Source organism: Physeter macrocephalus, chromosome 8 (genome assembly GCF_002837175.3).
Source record: "Physeter macrocephalus isolate SW-GA chromosome 8, ASM283717v5, whole genome shotgun sequence".
NCBI classification, from domain to species: domain Eukaryota; kingdom Metazoa; phylum Chordata; class Mammalia; order Artiodactyla; family Physeteridae; genus Physeter; species Physeter macrocephalus.
In genome coordinates, this window is record NC_041221.1 from 28,242,751 (window position 1) to 28,262,580 (window position 19,830).

At 48.2% G+C, this 19,830-nt stretch overlaps 1 protein-coding gene and 1 long non-coding RNA gene across 4 annotated transcripts in view; one reads left to right on the forward strand and one right to left on the reverse strand.

Moving 5' to 3' along the window:
* OTULINL (OTU deubiquitinase with linear linkage specificity like) overlaps positions 1 to 19,773 on the forward strand; it is a 22,826-nt gene extending 3,053 nt beyond the window's left edge. The window contains exons 2-8 of one of the 3 annotated variants that reach the window (XM_028492813.2): positions 13,435 to 13,594; positions 13,681 to 13,712; positions 13,819 to 13,910; positions 14,854 to 15,003; positions 17,245 to 17,373; positions 18,320 to 18,589; positions 19,166 to 19,294. In XM_028492813.2, coding sequence (XP_028348614.1) covers positions 13,435 to 13,594; positions 13,681 to 13,712; positions 13,819 to 13,910; positions 14,854 to 15,003; positions 17,245 to 17,373; positions 18,320 to 18,589; positions 19,166 to 19,294 — 962 coding nt within the window. Of the gene's footprint in view, positions 1 to 13,434; positions 13,595 to 13,680; positions 13,713 to 13,818; positions 13,911 to 14,853; positions 15,004 to 17,244; positions 17,374 to 18,319; positions 18,590 to 19,165; positions 19,326 to 19,411 lie in introns of those variants that run through there. The other 2 variants (XM_024124976.3, XM_024124969.3) reach the window with 2 other exon arrangements.
* LOC102989342 (uncharacterized) overlaps positions 19,351 to 19,830 on the reverse strand; it is a 52,268-nt gene continuing 51,788 nt past the window's right edge. The window contains exon 10 of the long non-coding RNA XR_003680873.2: positions 19,351 to 19,438. This is a non-coding gene — a long non-coding RNA (uncharacterized lncRNA). The remainder of the gene's footprint in view (positions 19,439 to 19,830) is intronic.

A 19,830-nucleotide genomic window follows, 5' to 3' on the forward strand; every position in this document is an offset into this window, starting at 1 on the left:
TGCGGAGCACAGGCTCCGGACGCGCAGGCTCAGCGGCCATGGCTCACGGGCCCAGCCGCTCCGCGGCACGGGGGATCTTCCCGGACCGGGGCACGAACCCCTGTCCCCTGCATCGGCGGGCGGACTCTCCACAACTGCGCCACCAGGGAAGCCCGGATACATAGTAACTTAAAACACCTTATTAGCTCTTTCTCTGCTTGCCAGTGTTACAGATTTTTATTGACTGTTAGTTAGGGTTAGTCTTCTGGCAGAGAGAGCAATAGCGTATCGATAACGGAAGTTAGCTTCTCAGGAGCCCTCTCCCAACTCAGAAGCAGAATCCCAGCCCGCTTCCCTGAGCGCCAGCAGCCGCGCAGATACCTGGGTGTGGCCTCTTGGGTGGGGTCTGAGTGCCGGCGGTCTCCAGGGCCACAGGATGCCTTCCCGAGCTGGCCTGGCCTGGGGGGGGCGCCCCACTCCGGGGGGGCTCCATGCCGTGGGCCCACCTCAGAGGTCAAGCTGGACATCAGACGCTGAGGCCCAGGCGGCCAGAAGGGACCCAGAAGGCCTGGGGGTCCCGGTCTCGGCCTGTCAGACAGGCTGTCCTGGAGGCACTGCCCACATCTGGGGCGGCCAGGAGCCCAGGACCACCCCTACCCCTTTCTGTAAATCCTGTTAAATGTATATCAAATACAGCTGTCTTTTTCACTGAAAAAAAAAAAAGTATCCTGCCTTCTCGTGTGCCCCTTACAGTGGACCTGAGCTCCTGCCCCCCCCAGGCTTGGAGGACCTCGTGGGTACAGGCCAGTTCCCAAGTGGCTCAGGAGCAGAGGTGGGCAGGGGCGTGGGCTTTGAACCTTGTGTGTCTCTCCCCTAAGCCGGGGCAGAGAGGGTTCCCCGGAGCGTCTTGTCTCCCAAGTTGAAGAGAAGTGGACTGAACTTCTTCCCTGTAAAGAGAGAACCTTTCCCTGGGTCTTAGAGTGACACCAAGCACATCGTGGGTGTATTTGTTGATCTGCGACAAGAAGGCCTCAGCTTTGCTGTGAGATCTCTAAAGTGACAGGAAAACTGAGTGCTCTGTGTCTTCCACATCGCCTGCCAGGATAGGTCGAAATGCTGTGGAAGAAGCAGAATGGCTGAGAGGACAGGGGAAGTGGAAGAGATGGCCAGCCAGGCCGGCGTGGGCGAGGACAACAGTCACCATCCAGATGTGAAGGGCTGGGTGGCACTGAAGTCAGCGGACCCGATCAGCTCTGTGTCATTTTACTTGGTATTTAAGAAGTGAACTGGGAGTTCAGTTCGTAGCTAGGGCTGGCCTCGCACCTTGAAATGCAAACGCAGCCAACCGAATGATTAATATAAATGTTGGGTCCCTCAGTTTTGCACCTGAAGCAGTGCAAGACTCGGGTGCATCGATTCCTTCCTCTGAAAACTGAAATAAAGAGAAAAATCACTCAAACTGAGAGTTTATGAGATCAGTTTTATCCACGGTGTATCCCTCTCTTTTATTTCTTAAACATTTGTTAAACTCAGTTTGGGGTACTCAGCTGATTGTCATGACAGAGGACTGGTACGGCCACTGCTTATAGACCTACCTTGTACTGCACTGTTCCTCATGCTTGGATATTCCAGCATCTTCTCCCACATATACCTCATTGATTCATTCAAAGTTTGGAGCCTCTAACATGTGAAGGTACAATTCTCCTTTCCCTCCCTGCTCCCCCAGGCTCCTCAACCTTCCTCTTTTATTTCTTGCTGTCATTTGGAAACTGGGGTTCCACGCAAGCCCTTGCGGAAAAGGCTCTTTATCAAAATTCTGCTTTCAGGTCAGCTGGTGTAATAGACCTGCAGACCTAAGCACGCATATCTCAGGGGTGGAGTATTTGCTGGCATTTGTCAAGGTCTCATGTATCTTCTGTACAAGCTCAGGCATCTTTCCTGTAGTGCAAGTTTTGAGTAATGTTTTGAGTTTAGTTGAACCTCAGTTGTTTCACAACTACTTAAAATCCTGTGCCTGTACCACAGCGTGACTATTCCACTAACCTAACTCTGAAACATGTTAACATAAAGAGGCGTTTGGAGGAGAATGGCGGTGAGTGGCCTGGCCTCCTTGTGTTTGTTTATAGGGGAGGAAGCTGAGGTCCAGGTTGCTCAGCTGTCTAGGACCAGACCTGGAGTTGAGTTCCTGACTCCCTGGGGCCTGCTCATTCCCCTACTCTGAAGCCATCCCACTAGGTGACCGCTTCACAGCCTCACTTCCTGCTTTATATTTACATGAGTGTATTTAAGGGAAGGGAAAACAGAGTGATGGCTCACCATTTCTTTTTTTCTTTTTTCTTTTCTTTTTTGTTTTTTTGCCATGCCGCACGCTTGTGGGATCTTAGTTCCCCGACCAGGGATTGAACCCAGGCCCCCTGCAGTGGGAGTGCGGAGTCCTAACCACTGGACCGCCAGGGAATTCCCACACCATTTCTGACATGCATGTTAGAAGTCAGAAAGGACCAGCAAGAGAGAGGCTGCTAGGCAGGATTAGACACGGTGGAATAACAGAACAACCCCAAATAAGTGAATTAAGTTTATTTCTTTTATGGCAAAGCTCGGACATGGCTCCCCAGCTCTGGAATGGGCTCCATAGTGTCAGAGGCCCAGGCTCCTTCCACTTTGTTTCCACCCTGCATGGGATTCACGCCCACAGCGACTTCCTGATCCAAGATGGCTACTGAACGTCAGTTATCACACCTACATTCCAGCTAGTAGGGAGGAGGGAGGGCAAGGAGTACACACCCCTCTCAAAAGAACCTTTTGAAAACTGCACATAACACTTCTTGGCCAGAATTCACTTACATGGCTATACCCAGCACGTAGGGAAGGTGGAATGTAGCCTTTATTCTGAGTAGCTAGGTGTCCAGCCAAAGTCAGGATTCTACTCCTGTGGGAGAAGAGAGAACAGATACTGGGGTTGGCTGGCAGTCTCTGTCGTGGAGACATGTGGACTGGATTCTGACTACATCGCTTCATTTTATTTATTCAACAAATATTTATTAACTATCTACGATGTTTCTAGGGCCCAAGAAAGCAGAGAGAAAACAGACACAGTCCCAGTCCTTAAGACATTTACCTACACAGGGAGACAGACACTAATCAAACACAAACACAGTTGTATAAACTGTGATGAGCGCTGTGAAGGGAAAGGACACCGTGTGCTGTGAGAGCGTGCGGTGGGGATTGGGGCAGAGAAGCTTGGCCCCAGGAAGTGACGTTGGCGCTGAGAGCTGGAGAATGAGTGAAGTGAAGAGTATTCCAGGTGAGGGAAGGGCATGGGCAGAGGCAGGCGGGAGGCAAGAGTGAGACCTGATGGAGGGACTGAGGGCCGCCAGTCACCCTGGGGCAAGAGGAGGAGGTGAGAGAACAGGGAAGAGTCAGGGTCAGACCCAGGGGGGCCCTGGAGGCAGGGTGAGCACCCGTCCTGGTTTGCCAGAGACCAAGGATGCCCTCAGACGAGGAGCTTGTCAGCACTCAAACTGGGGGAGTCCCAGGCAAGCCGGGAGGAGTTGGTCAGCCTCCCCGGAGGTCACATTAGCAGTTGGGTTCCTTTATTATTAATTTCAGCAAAGTTCTTTTTTAGGTAGGCATAGATCCCCCAGCCTTGGAAAAATAGCAACTGACTAGTAAAAGTAGCCCCACCTTGGCCAAAGGGAAAGAGACACAAAACACAGGCAGCACTTACTTGTAGTTGGATTACATGACCAGTGAGACTTTTCTTTATCTGGCATGATTTCCCCTACGGGTAATTTTGGAAATCTGTTGGCCTGTGATAGTATATTTGAGCTAACAGAAACAGCCGAGGATGGAGGAGGCCCTGACTCCAGAGCAGTGTGTCTCATCGCCAGTGATACATTGGAATCACCTGGGAACTAAAGACAAGCCCGGCGCCCAGCCAGTAAATAGATTCTCCACAGGTAGAGCCAAGGCAAGGAGGGCTCCCTCTCGGCGGCAGCGCCTCCCAGGCTTCGGTTCCGCTTGAATCGCTGGGGATCTTGTAGGACACAGATTCTGCTTCCATGGGGTCCGAGGATTGTCTTTCTAAGTGCCCAGCTGGTAAGGATGTTGCTGACCCGTAGGCTTTTTGAGTACAATATGCTCTATAATGTTTGGCGAGTTTGTTTTGAAGCCTCTGGTTTCTTTTCAGGAGAGCAGATCTGAAGGACCGCGTAAAGGTAGACGAGTCCGCGAGGGGTAGAGACTAGGGGAGGAGGACAGGGAGGCCTCCGCCCTGGGCTCCCATCAGTGGTGGGCCCAGCCCGACTTCTCGGTTGGTTCCACCAGTGGCTGGGGTTACGTGGTGAGTCCGGTTCCTGGTTACGGGAAAACCAGCTCTCCGAGGCCTGTGGCTGAGATGGTGCAATAGGCGATGCCCCATCACTCTCTCACTTGTTTAGAGGCCTTTCCAGATGACTCCACTGGCTGCCAGGATGTGGGTCTTTCCTATAAGTAAGAAAAGCCAGAAAGTTTTTTTTTTTTTTTTTTTTTTTTGCGGTACGCGGGCCTCTCCCTGTTGTGGCCCCTCCCCTTGCGGGGCACAGGCTCCGGGCGCTTTTTTGCGGTCCGCGGGCCTCTCACCGTTGTGGCCTCTCCCGTTGCGGAGCACAGGCTCCGGACGCGCAGGCTCAGCGGCCACGGCTCACGGGCCCAGCCGCTCCGCGGCACGTGGGATCCTCCCGGACCGGGGCGCGAACCCGCGTCCCCTGCATCGGCAGGGGGACTCTCAACCACTGCGCCACCAGGGAAGCCCCAGAAAGATTTTTGAATAGCAGATGACACATCCATTGAATGTAAAAAAAGATAGAAAAACAAGCCAACAAAACACACACACCATTGGCTTCAGAGTGGAAAATGGCGTTGGAGCAGGGAAGCCAATTAGAAGGATGAGTAACCACTAGCGACAGAGGCCAAATGATTCTGATTAATGGAAAAATCACCGTGCTGCGAAAGTGGCTTGTCTCAGGGTGTACTTTATTTCTCTCTTGGTCACAAGTTCATAAATGATCTATTTTGGGATGTGGAAGACAAGCTTAATTTTTTTTTTTTAATAAATTTATTTATTTATTTTGGGCTGTGTTAGGTCTTCATTTCTGTGTGAGGGCTCTCTCTCCAATTGCGGCGAGCGGGGGCCACTCTTCATCGCGGTGCGCGGGCCTCTCACTGTCGCGGCCTCTCCCGTTGCAGAGCACGGGCTCTAGAGCGCAGGCTCAGTAGTTGCGGCGCACGGGCTTAGTTGCTCCGCGGCATGTGGGATCTTCCCGGACCGGGGCACGAACCCGTGTCCCCTGCATTGGCAGGCGGACTCTTAACCACTGCGCCACCAGGGAAGCCCCCCAAGCTTAATTTTTAAAGGTCTAAGAGTTGAGAGAGGGACGGAGCACCACGGAAGCCATGACAGGTCAGAGCAGTGAGCCAAGTCCAGTAACGTGAAATTTAGCAGGGATGTGTGTCAGCTCCTGGGTCTGAAAAGCACAGAGCTTGCGCACGCGATCTGGATAACCCCTTGCTTCCCTTCCCAGGTTCTGAACTAACTAAAAGGTGGACACGGAAGTCAGGGATGTTTAAAATATCGGCTCGGTGATAAAACCCCTGTGTCTTAGTCATATGGCCACATGGGCTTGCAGGCAGTGCCTGAGCTGTACTCTCCCCTCAAAGGTCAGGCCTCTCTCCCAGAGAGACAGCAGCCCCAAGGGCACCTCTCGGCAGGCAGGCAGGCAGATCCTAGTGGAGAGGAGGGGGCTGAGCTGAGCCCTGCCTTCAGGTAAGTCTCCCTCCCTCAAGAAAGAGGAAGAGGAGAGGGTAGAGGGGTGGAGGCCAGTACCGGATCTCCAGGACAGTTCTTCCACCTGGAGGTTTGAGGACAGTGGGATGAAAGCACCTTTTCTCTCCCTCCCTTCAGCAGATGGGGAGATGTGCGCCAGCAACAGGTCTAAACGGCTTTAGGTTGATGGCAGGCTGAATACTAATACAGTCTCCGGCTGCATTAGTGTGAATGTATCGTCTAGACAGAGTCTGGCCAACCACGGCCCATGGGCCAGATCTGTCCCACTCAGCTTTTATATGGCCTGTGACCTATGAATGGTTGTTACATTTTTTAATGGTTGGAAAAAAGATCAAAAGAAGAATAGCATTTCCTGACATGTGAAACTTATATGAAATTCAAATTTCAGCGTCCCTATAAAAGTCTTCTCGGCACACCAGCCTGCTGTGTACTGTCTGATGGCTGCTTCCCCTCTGTCGGGGACGGTCTGAGTGGATGGGACGGAGACCAGATGGCTGGCAGTGCTAAAATACTCTCTGACCCTACACAGAAAACTTGCCGACTCCCGATGGAGCATGAGGAAGCGGTCACGTGGTTGAATTCTCTCCCGCTTGGGTCACGCTCAGGACAGTGTGTTCTGACCTGTGGTCTCACTCTGGGTGTGGGGTGGCTCCCGAGAAGAGTGACCGGGTTGATGAAGAGACTCCCCCCCGCCCCTCGCCACCAAATCTTGTCAAGTGAGGCCTGGTGGAGAGAAGGGGGAGTGTCTGATCTAGAAGAGAAAAAGGCACAGTGGGAATGACAGGGGCCTTCTGAGCTCATGCTTGTTAATTGTTTTGAATTCTTGGAAGAGAATTAGGAAGGGCAGTTATGTGGTTAATTCAAAGGGCACTGATCTTGAGTCAGAACATGTGGGTTCAAGTTCAGGCTTCTGCTCGCCTTCTCTGGGCTTCAGAGATGAAGTGTGCGTGTGACAGCTCATCAGGTGGCCAGGTCCACAGTGAATTAAGCTTCAGCTTTCACCTCAGAAGTGCTTTCCAGCCAGTGGGGGACACAGTCATGAATCCACTGAACCGGAACCCACCTGCAGTGTGGACAGCGTGTGTGTGTGTGTGTGTCTGTGTGTGTGTGTGTGTGTGTGTGTGTGAGTGTGTGTGTGTAGGGGGAACCGGGGGAGAGATTCATTCTGCTTGAGGGCCTGGTGTGACTCAGGCCTTGGAGAACCAGTGGGATTCCAGCCCCTTCGGCCCAAGCATCCCGTGTTTCTGTCAAAGATCTAAAAGGCTGTCGTGTGGAGGAAGAATCAGACCCGTTCCTCGTGACCCCAAGCAGTAACGATTCAAGTTGTGGTGACAGATCTGGTCACACCAACCTCTTGCCTCTTTGCTGAGACACAGTGACTCATCTGAGGTCCTGCAGCTAGAAAATGGCAGAATAAAGACTGTTCTGCCAGCCTTGTTCTGCCAGCCCGCTGTCTCCACCAGACCAGGGACAGGGAGTCTGCCTGGCTGCGTACAGTGGCCTGGAGTTCTGGGGTCCCCGGAGCCTATCCCACCTACTGCTTTTGTGCTTCTGTAGTTGGGTGGGTTTTAAACCTCTGCCACATGGTTAGAAAATTCAAGTGATGGGTGGAATTTAACACACCTAACGCTGTGCCCAGTACATGAAAATACTCTGAGCTATGATGTTATTAAAAACACGCACACAGTCCCCTCAGTGTTTGGCAAGGAGCATTTCCTGCTGTGTTTGATGACTTGGTTGGCAGGAGCCTTGGGTGAAGCATGCCCAGTCCTATGGGATGTGGGATTGCGCGCATAGCCTTGTTAAGTTGGTTGCACGACAGGGCTACCCCTGTGTGTCTCGCCGGTCATGACTTTCGAGTTAAAACTTTCACGTTGGTGGTTCTCTTCCTCGGTGATACTGATCTTGTAGTTGTTGGTTATAGAACTCTCCTAAGTGGGAGACCATTGTTCCTTAACTGAGCAGGATTCATACCTGAAATTCAAAAGTGTAGAAAGTCTTTTGACCTCATCATTTCAAAGATTTATTAAGAGGATATTTGTTTTCTTTCCCACATAGCTGATACAAAAAAACCCCAACTAACCTATGGTTTTGCATGAGCCAGGACCATTTAAACGCAGCCTTTCACTCCACTGTGCTGACTTTTCTCTAGGAGTCTCCCATTTGCTCTAAGTTATTCGGAAGCCTTGATGACCTAACAGGATTTGTTCTGTACGTTTATCGCTCTGTTTGCATATTGCTTAGTTTATATGTGTGGACCAATGTACCGTATTTTGCTTTATTCTCGAGCCTCTGAGGTTCTCAGAGCTCCCCTCGGAGAGAGATGACACACCTGGGCATCCAGCACGAGGGCCTCGTGTTATTCTGTGTCCCGGCCGGACCCCGACAGCAGGACATGCTAACCTGTGGGCCTGGGCAAGCTGACCAGTAGCCTTTCCTGACAGCAGGGCATCGCGCCACCAGACCAGGAGCTCCCTGGGGCCAGAGCATGTGTCTTTTCAGTTCACTGCCTGCCAGCCTGGCGCCCAGCCCAGGGTAGGAAGAAGTAGCATAACCGAAGGGCGAGGGGCAGGGGGGAGGGGGCTTCCCGGCCGCTCCCAGTCCACTGTACCACGTGGCCTGTGTGTACTCCTCTCTGGGGCACCCCCATCCCTTCTCCACTCCTGCCACAGAGAAGGGGCACGGCCGTCCCGGACCCTGTTCGCTTCCTACCAGCCATCTCTCTTGGCCTCTCTTCTACCATCTCCTGCTAATCAGCCAGAACATGGCATTGAAGCTGATAGGAATATCTGTTGTGTTTATTATATTAAATTTAGTATTTTTCACCTTAAAGTTTTCAACAAGGTGATTTTCCCATGTGGTATGTCTCGCGGCCCTGCTGTCCCCACTGTCGAAATTAGATCGCCTTTTCCGCCCTTTAGCTCAGGCCTGTCTCCGCCCCGCGAAGCCCGCCGCGCCTGGTCCCCTCCTCTGCTTCAGGAGACGTCCGTTACCCTGGTAACACGGAGGGCCGTGTTACCGGACCGGGGCGGAGGAACCGAGGGCGGGGCGAGCTCCCTGTGCTGCTGCAGCCCCGGGGGCGGCCGCGTCGAGGCGGACGGGGCAGGGGCCGGGCTCCAGCCCGGGCACCACCGCTCGCGCGAGGGGAGCCAGGCCCCGGGGCTCTCCCTGAGAGCGCGCCTGAGGCTGGGGCCCAGCGCTGTCAGGGTGACCCCTCGCTTTCCGGCTCCTCTGGGTCTTTTAAGTTTTGTTTTCAGGTTTTTTTCTTTTTGGTTTCCTGTTTGAGTGTTTGAATTATTTCAGTTTTGGTACAGTTTAGAGAACGGAAAAAAAAAGGCTAAGTCGAATTTTACCACAAAAAAACTGTGGCTTTTTATTTTTTCAGTTCTAGTCAATGGTCTCATCTGCCACATGTAGTCTGAGTGATCACAGATCGGAGTTTAGCGTCAGATGGCCGCACTGCCGGCTCCAGGAGCTTCTGGCGGCATTACCCAAAGGACGTTGCAACCACCGAAGTGTTACCTCGGATCGTGTGGGTTGAGGGCTCAGCAGGTGGTAATGCTGGTGACTGGGGACGTGTAAGACCTAGCTCATCCACTTTCCGCTGCCATAGGAATGCCTGGTGCCTCATGTATCACCTCATTTCAGCCACCACCCAAGCGGTCCAGCCCAAAAGGGTTAAAAAGAAATTTCATTTTTATCTCTTGATGAGCATTAAAAAGGATCAAATGCATAATTCCTGGCAACGCTTGTTTTCCGCCTCTTCGTTGCCAAAGCCACCCCTCGTCCCCTACTCCCCTTGCTTCTTGCCCTTGTTCTCGCTCCTCTCTGTTTATGTTGAAAGACTGGCTCCATGGTGGTGGAACTTCTCTCTTTTCCTGTTAGTCCAGGGGGCGGCCCCCAAGGCCAGCTCCCCGTTAGGCAGGGCACCGGGCAGGGGAGGGGAAGTTGGGCGGGCGGGTGCTGACTTCTCCCTGGCCGGTTGGCCGAGGGGGACCCCGGGAAGATTCTGACATGGAAGATCTTATCCCGTCTCGGCTGCTTTGGGGGAAATGAGATTTGACTCAGGAGATCGTCAAAGCTGTGATCATGGTAGTATTTTGCTGGGTGCCTCATTTATGGTGTTCTCCTCCGTGTCTGTTGTTTTGAGTTGTAACCCAGTTATTGACACATGCAGGAGAAATTTTTTAAACTCTCTTTTTAAAGGGTCTGGACTCCACTTGCTGTAGCAGAGCTGGCTCGGGATTCGCTCAGCTCCGTCATTCAGGGGCAGGTTGGGCAAGTGGGACAGCGTCCAGCTTCCGCATCGCAGTGCCCCGTGCGTTTGAATTCTAGCTCTGCGGCTTATTTCATCTTTCTCTCCCTCGCAGTGTCCTCAGGTGATAAAATAATAATGAACATGTTTTGGGTACTTGCCGTGTGCCCGGCCATGAGCTCGGCACTTTTCCCAACATGTCCTTGGAGCGTCCCGCAGCTCCAAGGGGACCTCCGTGTTACCAGGGTAACGGCAGCAGAGGAGCGCCTTAGCGCCTGCGTCCCGGCGCGGGGCTGTCCTGCTGCCCTCCCTCCCGGGGTTAAGGAACAGGCACTTGGGGGCATGGAGTCACCCACCCCTTGACTGCAGGACCAGGGCCTCCTTACGCCACTGCGTTTCTAGGAGCAAATGAGACAATTCCTGTAAAACGCTTGCCGCAGGGTCTGGCACATAGCAAAAGCTCAAACAGTAGCTCTTTTAAACTGTCAAAGCCCCACTGCTGATAATATTTTCATATGAAGTTATGTGAACACCTCGGGGTTCTCTCTGAGCTGCAGCCCACTCCCCTGTGACCTCCTGAGTCCCGCCTCCAGGCCGCTCCCTGGTACCCACACCAGCCCCCATCATACGCTCCCTGGCCCTTCTTGGCTTGAGTCACTTGACCAGTACCTGTGGCCGCACTGGGTAGAGTGGATACAAGGAGTTTAGGCTCGTATTCTTGGTTTGCGTGGGAAGGGGGTGTTGAGCCCTCACATGTTTTTTTCTGAGAAGTTGATCGTATCGCCCTTTCTTGGGTTGGAGGTGGGTTTAATTTCAAGGATGAGGGCAGTAGGCTAGGGAAGTGCGTGTGTGTGTGTGTGTGCGTGTGTGTGTGTGCGTGTGTGTGTGTGTGCGCGCGCGCGCGTATGCGCACGCACGTGTGTGTAGGTGTGAGGAGACCATAATCCGCGGTGGTTCCCCATGGAGGCCCTGGCAGCTGTCGAGAGGCCTCACGCTCAGGAGAAGCCCCCATTTCAGGGGTCTCAAATCAAATGCCCCGAGGGGCCGGGCAGTATCTTTTAAGAATGCAGCACATCGATTGGAGTCTGTGTGTGACAGATGAGAGCAGTGCCCCATGGAGGGGGCAGCAGCCAGCCCCCAGCCCAGTGACTGCAAGCCCTCCAAGTCCACACAAAAACCAGGACGACCCGGTGGGAAGCAGGCAGATGCTCTAAAAGGCTCTTCACAGAGGAAGAACTATGAACGTGTTACTGCACTGAGAAATCATAACCGGTCCTGGGGTTTAGGGAAATGGAGGCTCGTACATGTGGCGGGAGTGGAGTGTCAACTGTTTGAGGGGGCACTTTGGCAACATCTGTAACATCTGGAAATGTGCACACCCTTTGACCCAGAGTTTCCTCTTCTAGAAATTATCCTAAAAGATACCGTGAGTCCACGAGGACTGTTGGAGGAAAATGTTTGTAAAAGTGAAAAACTGGGAAACAATCCAAATGCTCGTCAACAAGGCAGTGATTATGTAAACATATGATGCTCTCTCTTTATACTAAAATATTATACATTCTTTAAGAAGAAGAATGTAGACTTTTTAATAAAAGTCTGAATTATAGATGCAAAGGCATTATAGCTTACATTTTTAAACAATTCATTAAAAACTTTGTACTAAATATCTAGGTAGAAGTAAATACATAATTAACAGCTAATCAATTGTTCTAAACAGGTAAGTACCTGCTTTTGAAAATGTACTTTTCCGGTAAAGGGTACATGATGTCTCTCTGTCTCTTGTAAGCTTATTTCTTAGAGCTGCGTATGAATGTACAACGATCTAAAAATAAATAGTTTAATTGAATAATTTTAAAATGTACTTTTAAATAATTATAAACATGCATAATTTTATTTGCTGGTAACTTTATTTCTTTATTTGCTGGTAAATTCTTTCTTTATTGAGAGTATATATATTTCTTTACTGAGAATGTATAGCAACTTTACTGAGATATGCATATCAAATATCCATACGATCAAAAATGCTAAAATTGTAGATTCCGAATCCAGGAGGCTTTTACTACAGTTAATCATTGGAATTTTACTAAACCAATGTGCCAGGGAGGGAACTGTTTCACAATGAACCCCAGGAGGTTTGGCCACCATTCAAAAGTTCTCTTCCTCATTTGTACTTCAGCATTTTACATGTTCAAACATAATTAAGAATCTGCTGCACATAGTAAAATATTGCAAGTACGTAGTTTGGGCTCTCCCGGCCTGTGAATTTTCTCTCCTGTCACATCAGGAATTGTAGTTTACCCTGTAAGCTGCACACCTAGCTCCATCCACGACTATTCTAAGTGTCCCACTTTCTGGAAACGACGTCTCTGTGCCTGCTGTCTGAGTCTCGTTCTGTGAGTTCAGATGATGGCATGTGTTATGGCCCATAATGACCTAAGAGTATCGCCGTGGGCAAAAGTGGGTGGTGGCCGCACGGCAGGAGAACCCCCTGGTGTGATTGACTCCTGTGGGCTCGGTGCTGAGCAGACTCCCTTGATCATTCTTGGATTTACAGATATTCTACACAGTGCAAGGCGCACTGTGCTAGCTCTTAAATGATTTCATTCCATCTTTCTCCAGCGAGGTATTTTTACTCCCATTTTACAGTCAAGAAAATTCAGGGTAAGAGAAATGAGGTGTCCCACAGGCAGACAGCTGAATAAGTAGGAGAAACGGGTTTTAAATTCAGGTCTGAGGGATTCCGAAACCCATGCTCTTTATGTTCCCTATTCCTCTTTTTTTTTTTTTTTTTTTCTTCCTTCTGTACGCGGGCCTCTCACTGCTGCGGCCTCTCCCGTTGCGGAGCACAGGCTCCGGACGCGCAGGCTCAGCGGCCATGGCTCACGGGCCCAGCCGCTCCGCGGCACGTGGGATCTTCCCGGACCGGGGCACGAACCCGCGTTCCCTGCATCGGCAGGCGGACTCTCAACCACTGCGCCACCAGGGAAGCCCCCTATTCCTCTTGAATTCTGTAGAACAAAGATATCTTTATATATGACACTGATTATAGGAGAACTAGGTGTTTAATTTTTAGATTGAATTTTCAAATGCTTTAAAAAATGTTTATATAAATCAATGATAGACTCTTTACAGGTAAAATTATCCAGCGTATCTTTCTTTTCCCCTTAAACAAAGCAGGCTTGTGTAATTGTGATGTATATTTATTTTATTTTTTATTGAAGTATAGTTGATTTACAATGTTAATTTCTGCTGTACAGCAAAGTGACTCAGACACATATATGCATTCCTTTCTATATTCTTTTCCATTATGGTTTATTGAGTATATTAAATTTAGTTCCCCATGCTATACAGTATTATTATTATTAAATTTTTGTAGGAAATGACCAAGTTCACTCCTGGACACTTGTCACCAGCCAAGCCTTAGATACCGCGTGGAGAGTAGCAAAGGGGTCAGTGACGTTGGCAGTTTCATTTCTGGTGGGCACCCTCTGCTACTTCAGAAGGCTACATTTATATTTAGGGCACCGGCTGAAAAGGTATGTGGCTATGTCGTCTTTAATTTTCAAAAATGCCCTTGCTGTTTAAAATAGAATTTTGATATTATCGTTCCCTTATCTTTTAGGTGGATTGGATATCTGCAGAGGAGATTCAAAAGTAAATATTTTCATGCATATGTTTCCTTATTTTTAAAGTACAGAGAGGGTTCAAGAAGGGAAAGGAAAGGGAAAATTCACTGCCTTGTATCTTTGATTTGGTTCAGGGAACCTCAGTGTGGAGGCAGAAGTTGATTTACTCAGTTATTGTGCAAGAGAATGGAAAGGAGAGACACCCCATGCCAAGCTGATGAGGAAGGTGTGTCTATTTGTACAGCTCGTGGTGGGTGGAGAATTTGTGTGTAAAAATTGGGACACATGCATTCCATTCTGCTTTACCAACTGTGGCACCAGGAACAACTGTGGCTCTAATTAAAAGCCACACAGCTGCTAGACATTGCCTTCGGGCCTTTCACCTAGAGCTAGTGCCTTCGAGGACTTGGGTAAATTAGGCCCGTAATTTCAGGACACTTGAGCATGGTACCCTTTTCAGCTCCCTCCTGGCCAGGCCTATGAACACATCTGCACATGCAGTGGAGACTTCTGTCCTTGAAGGGATTCAGGCACCTTGACATAAAACATTTTGAGGCTTTTTAGAACTTTCCATCAGACCAATCTTGGTAAATATTCCCAGCAGTGCTGTCCAACCCTGTCACTAGCTAAAGCCAAAAAAAAAAAAAAAAAAAGAGAGTCAGTGGAGACTTCTGTCCTTGAAGGGATTCAGGCACCTTGACATAAAACATTTTGAGGCTTTTTAGAACTTTCCATCAGACCAATCTTGGTAAATATTCCCAGCAGTGCTGTCCAACCCTGTCACTAGCTAAAGCCAAAAAAAAAAAAAAAAAAAAGAGAGTGAGAGAGAGAAGGAAAAGGAAAAGTACATTTAAATGACACTTTAGCATGGGCTTAAAAGTATATATAGTATTTTTCACTGTGTTCAAGTTGTAGACATCATCTCCCCAGAATGACATTTCCCGGCTCTGGGCTTCCAGGAAGTTACCAACTAAAATAGCATGACATGGACTCCATACACACAAAAGTCACTTGAAAATTACACGTGTTCGCATTCATAATTGATAATTGTATTGTTTCTGTTGTCCACTTTATTTGGGAGTAACACCTTGCTGAAGATACGGTGGATTTGCTTTCTTTATTCTCTCATCCAGTGGAATTAAAGACAGCCTCTCCTCTTGTGCTCATAGGCTTATGAGGAGCTGTTTTGGCGGCGGCATATTAAATGTGTTCGACAAGTAAGGAGAGACAACTACGACGCACTAAGGTCGGTGCTCTTCCAAATCTTCAGCCAGGGCCTCTCTTTCCCATCCTGGATGAAAGAAAAAGATATTGCGAAGGTACTTTCTCACACCGGAAATTCAGGAAAGGTCGCCCTGATGGGGACTGCAGCACAGATGCTCGGGGTCTTCTGTGGGTGGCTTTGTACACAGGGCATCAGGAGACTGAAGGTCCTTTAGCCCAGTCCTCTGTGTCTCAGGTCAGTTTGCAAACAAATCATCTCAGAAGGATAGTCACACTCAATTTTGTGTGTTTCTAATGCCGGCATCTTTTCTTGAGAAGGGCATCTGTCCTTTATAAGTTAGGTGGTCTGCTAAAATTCACTTTTCTACTCTATGGTTATTTGAGTGTTGACAAGCACAGTGTGTAACCTCCACCTCAGAGAATCCCTCGTATCCCTTTTTGTCAATCCTTCTCTCACCCCCAACCCCAGGCAACCACTGATATGTCTTCCGTCCCTTTAGTTTTGCCTTTTCCAGAGTGTCACATAAATGGAATTATTCGGTGTGTAGCCTTTTGAATCTGCCTCTTTCACTTAGCGTAAGGCATTTGCAGTTCATCCACGTTGTTCCATGGATTTGTAGTTCACTCCTTTTATTGTTGAATGGTGTTCCTTGATATGAATATCACATATTTTGTTTATCTATTCATGAGTTGAAGGACATCTGGATTGCTTCCAGTTTATTTATTTATTTATTTGGTTGCCCTGGGTCTTAGTTGCGGCAGGCAGGCTCCTTAGTTGCAGCTCGCAGGCTCCTTAGTTGTGGCATGTGAACTCTTAGTTGCGGCACGCATGTGGGATCTAGTTCCCCGACCAGGGATCGAACCCGGGCCCCTTGCACTGGGAGCGCGGAGTCTTACCCACTGCGCCACCAGGGAGGTCCCCGGATTGCTTCCAGTTGTTGACGATTGTGAATAAGGCTGTTATAAATATTCCCATACAGGATTTTGTATGAACGTTAAGTTTTCATTCCTTTTGGGTAAATACCTAGGAGTGAGATAGCTGGGTCACATGATAGGTTTATGTTTAACTTTATAAGAACCTGCCAACCCTTTTCCAAACTGGCTCTGCCATTTTGCCACCAGTAACGTATGAGTTCCAGTTGCTGCACGTTCTCAGGTTTATTGTTTTGTTTTTTGGCCATTCTAATAGGGGTGCATTTGTGTCGCTGCTTTTTGTTTGCATTCCCCCAATGGGTAATGATATTGAGCATCTTTGCACGTGCTTATTTGCCATCCACATTACCTCCTTGGAGAAGTCTCTGTTCAGATCTTTTGCCCATTCTTTATTGGGTTGTTTGGTTTTTTTTCATATTGAGTGAGTTTTGAGAATTCTTTATATATTCTGAATACGAGTGCTTCATCGGCTGTGTCATTTGCAAATATTTTCTCCCAGTCAGTACCTTGTTTTTTTCATTTTCTTAACAAACAGTGTAAAGCAGCACAGTCTTATGAATAACCTTAATTTTTATTTGAATGTAGTATGCCTAACCACAGATGTACATTTAAGGATGGAGGAGCAAAGAAATATAAAGTATTTGCATATATATAACTAACTACACATGGTCTATTTCCTTAACATCTTTTGTTTAGAGCTTTTTTTATTGGTAGTTTAATTGCATCTAGCGGTTAAGTGTATGCTGTGTGCCAGCCCTGCTGCTAGTTGCTGAGGACAGAGAACTTAGCCGAGGCCCTGGGCTCCACAAGCTCGGCTGGGTGGGAAAATGTATCAGATACCCACAATGGATCAGATTCTTACGTATTCTATAATCTTATTTAGTCCCAACAAGAGTCCTGCAAAATGGATAGTACTGTCATTGATTTTTGACAATTGTCTCCATTACAGTGGAGGATGAGGCTAAGAGGTTACATAAACAGTGCTGGGTGAGTAATCTCTCAGCAGGCGAGTGACAGAGCTAGGTTTGAACCCCAAGGTGCATCCTTGTACAATCTACGTTCCCCTGATGTACTTACTATGTTACTCTAACGGTGCTTGGTTAAAACTAATTTCTAAAGGGGTATACCTAGGAAGTTCGGGAAATGTTTTATCCAAAAAGATTTTTTTCTGTAGACGTAATCTTCATTTAGGTTTTCATCAGTTGTGAAACTGTGAATTAAGATGATCCAAATCACTTAATCCACAAATCTAAAACAAGACTGTATGATGTTTTTACTTAACTGTTGTTATAGTCTTTTAAAATGAAGATTTCTGAATAAGATTATCTCCTGTGACATATTCCAAATTGTGTGTCAGACATGTTGAGATACTGATCACTGTTGGCATCTACTTCCTTTTCAAGCTTCCTGAAAAACTGCTCTTTTCACAAGGTTGTAATTGGATCCAGCAATACAGTTTTGGTCCTGAGAAGTATACAGGTTCGAATGTGTTTGGAAAATTACGTAAATGTGTGGAATTATTGAAAACACAGGTGAGTCTTTCTTTAGGGGGGAAAAACTAGGAATGAAAGCATGCATCCCACACGCAGCCCCTTTTCTCTCATGTCAGGCATGTCACTTTATGTCCCGCAAGTAGGAAGTGCGGGCAGAAATAGTCTTCTAGTAACTGACCGTTTCCTTTCCTGCTCTTCTTTCTCCTTCCAAGTAATGAACGAGAGCAGTGTTGTTCTACGTGATGATTAGACCTATTATGGGCTAAGAGGGCTTTTGTGGACTGGCCAGGAAACCTTAACAATCACGTACCTTTGTTGTTTCCCCAGAAAAATGTGGTGCAAGGTCCAGACAAGGCACTGGGAAATGCCCTTCTGAAATGTGCCTATTTATTAGTAACTTGGGGACAGGACAGATGTTATAATTAATTTGACTAAGAAGATTTTTTTTCCTGCTCTTAGTAAACACAGATTTTAGATCGTTGACGTGAATCCTCCTTGGGAAATACCATTTCTGTGCCATGGTTTTCTCATCTGTAAAACTAAGATGATATGAATAGTCTCAACCCTGTACAGTTAGTTATCGTGAGGATTGAATGAGAGAATGCACGGAGATTGCTTTATACTGCGCCCTGGCACACAGTGAGTGGTAAAGAAAGAATACTAATTAGTGCTGTTCACTGGAATGTCCTTTGTGTAACCCAACACCCTTAGAGGCAGCTTTAGGAAACTGACTTGTTTAGTATTTTACCTAGTAGGTGGTGGTTTTTTGAAAAACTAGTTTAAATGAAATATTTTGTTATTGTAAAAGTAATAAGTACTTAGGGTTAAGAAAATCAGTGTCAAATGATATAAAATGAAAAGTTAAAGTTCGACTCCCCTTTATTAATCTCTGGTTTGTTTTATAAAAGTACTTCTTTAAAAATTATGCAACCGTGTATGTATTCACCTTTCCCGTTTAAGTTTCACTTTACATCTGTGTTTTTAGTGGACTGAATTTAGTGGAATTAAAGATGATCACAAGAGAGGAAGTTTGTGCAACACCCTTTTTTCTGATGCTATCCTGGAACATAAACTGTACGAAGCTCTGAAGTTCATCATGCTCTATCAAGTCACTGAGGCTTATGAACAAATGAAGACCGAAAAGGTCATTCCCAGTCTTTTTCGACTCCTGTTTACCCGGGAAACCTCTTCCGACCCGTTAAGCTTCATGATGAATCACCTGAATTCTGTAGGTGACACGTGTGGACTAGAGCAGGTAAATGGGGCAGAAGAATCGTGTGTGTATGATGAAGGACGATGCTGGCAGCACTTGAGCACATAGGTGTTTGTTTGTCTGTAGTTTGCTTTCAGCCGTGATAAATCCAGCTGCAGAGAGGTGGCGGGTGGGTATGACTGCCCCCAGATGAGGAAAAGAAGGGCGATAAAGCTTCCTGCCCGGTGCTGGCCGCTGCGTCCTTGCAGCCCTGGGGCTGGCGAGTGGCGGTCCTGGCAGCGTTCCTGACCTTCTCGCTGCCTCTCAGGCAGTAACAGGCTTTCCCACAGCAGAGGCTGCCCGGGAGGAAGCCCAGCTGCAAACTGAGGCAACATCTGGGAGAGCATTTGGCTACTTAGTGCAGACAAATAGAAGTTATTGACATTTTAAAAGAAGTCCAGACAATGCTTTTCTTTCCCCATAGAAAAGGGCTTTCGTTTTGCTTTGCTTTGCTTTCCTTTCCTAGGAGGTGCTCAAAATCATCTGACACTTTAATAAAAATCGATTTAAAACGATTAAAAAAAAAAAACCGTTGGAAAAACAGTGTAACTTCTTTTACTGTCAGCATTCCTTTATTAGTTTTTTTTTCCAGGCAGCTTTCCCTGTGATTTCTTCACGCTACTCCCCAGAGACGTTTCTCCGCTTGTCCCCTGCCCTCCGCGCAGCAGACGTTCGTTCCCAGCTCTGTGCCCACTTCCTGGTTCATGAGTGGGTCAGCAAGTACACCCTCATCTCATGAGCTGCAGAAGAATACGCGCCCTCCGCTGGCGAGAGGCGGGAACTTGGAAATGTGTATCGGTGACCTCTCTTTCGTCTCTTCCCCAGATTGATATGTGTGTACTTGGATACTCCCTGGAAGTAAAGATAAAAGTGTTCAGACTGTTCAGGTTTAACTCCAGAGACTTTGAAGTCGGCTACCCAGAGAAGTCGCTCAGGGAGTGGCCGGAGGTCTCCCTGCTGACCGAGAATGACCGCCACTATCACATTCCTGTCTTTTAAGTCTGCCTGGACCGGGCACCAGCTCTCGCCGGTGACAGTGGTCACACTTGCAAGTAGTGTTTCTAGAAAAGCAAAGCTAGTATTGCTGCCATTGGAGGAATCGGGACCTCCCTCTCCAGGATTACAGGTACACTGGACGGAGACCCACGTGCCTTCCCTTTGTTTCCAGTGATTTCCTCCAGAGCCCCTGCACTAATGTATTTGTGGGTTGGTGGTTTGACCTTGTTTGTAAAGGCTCTGGTCAT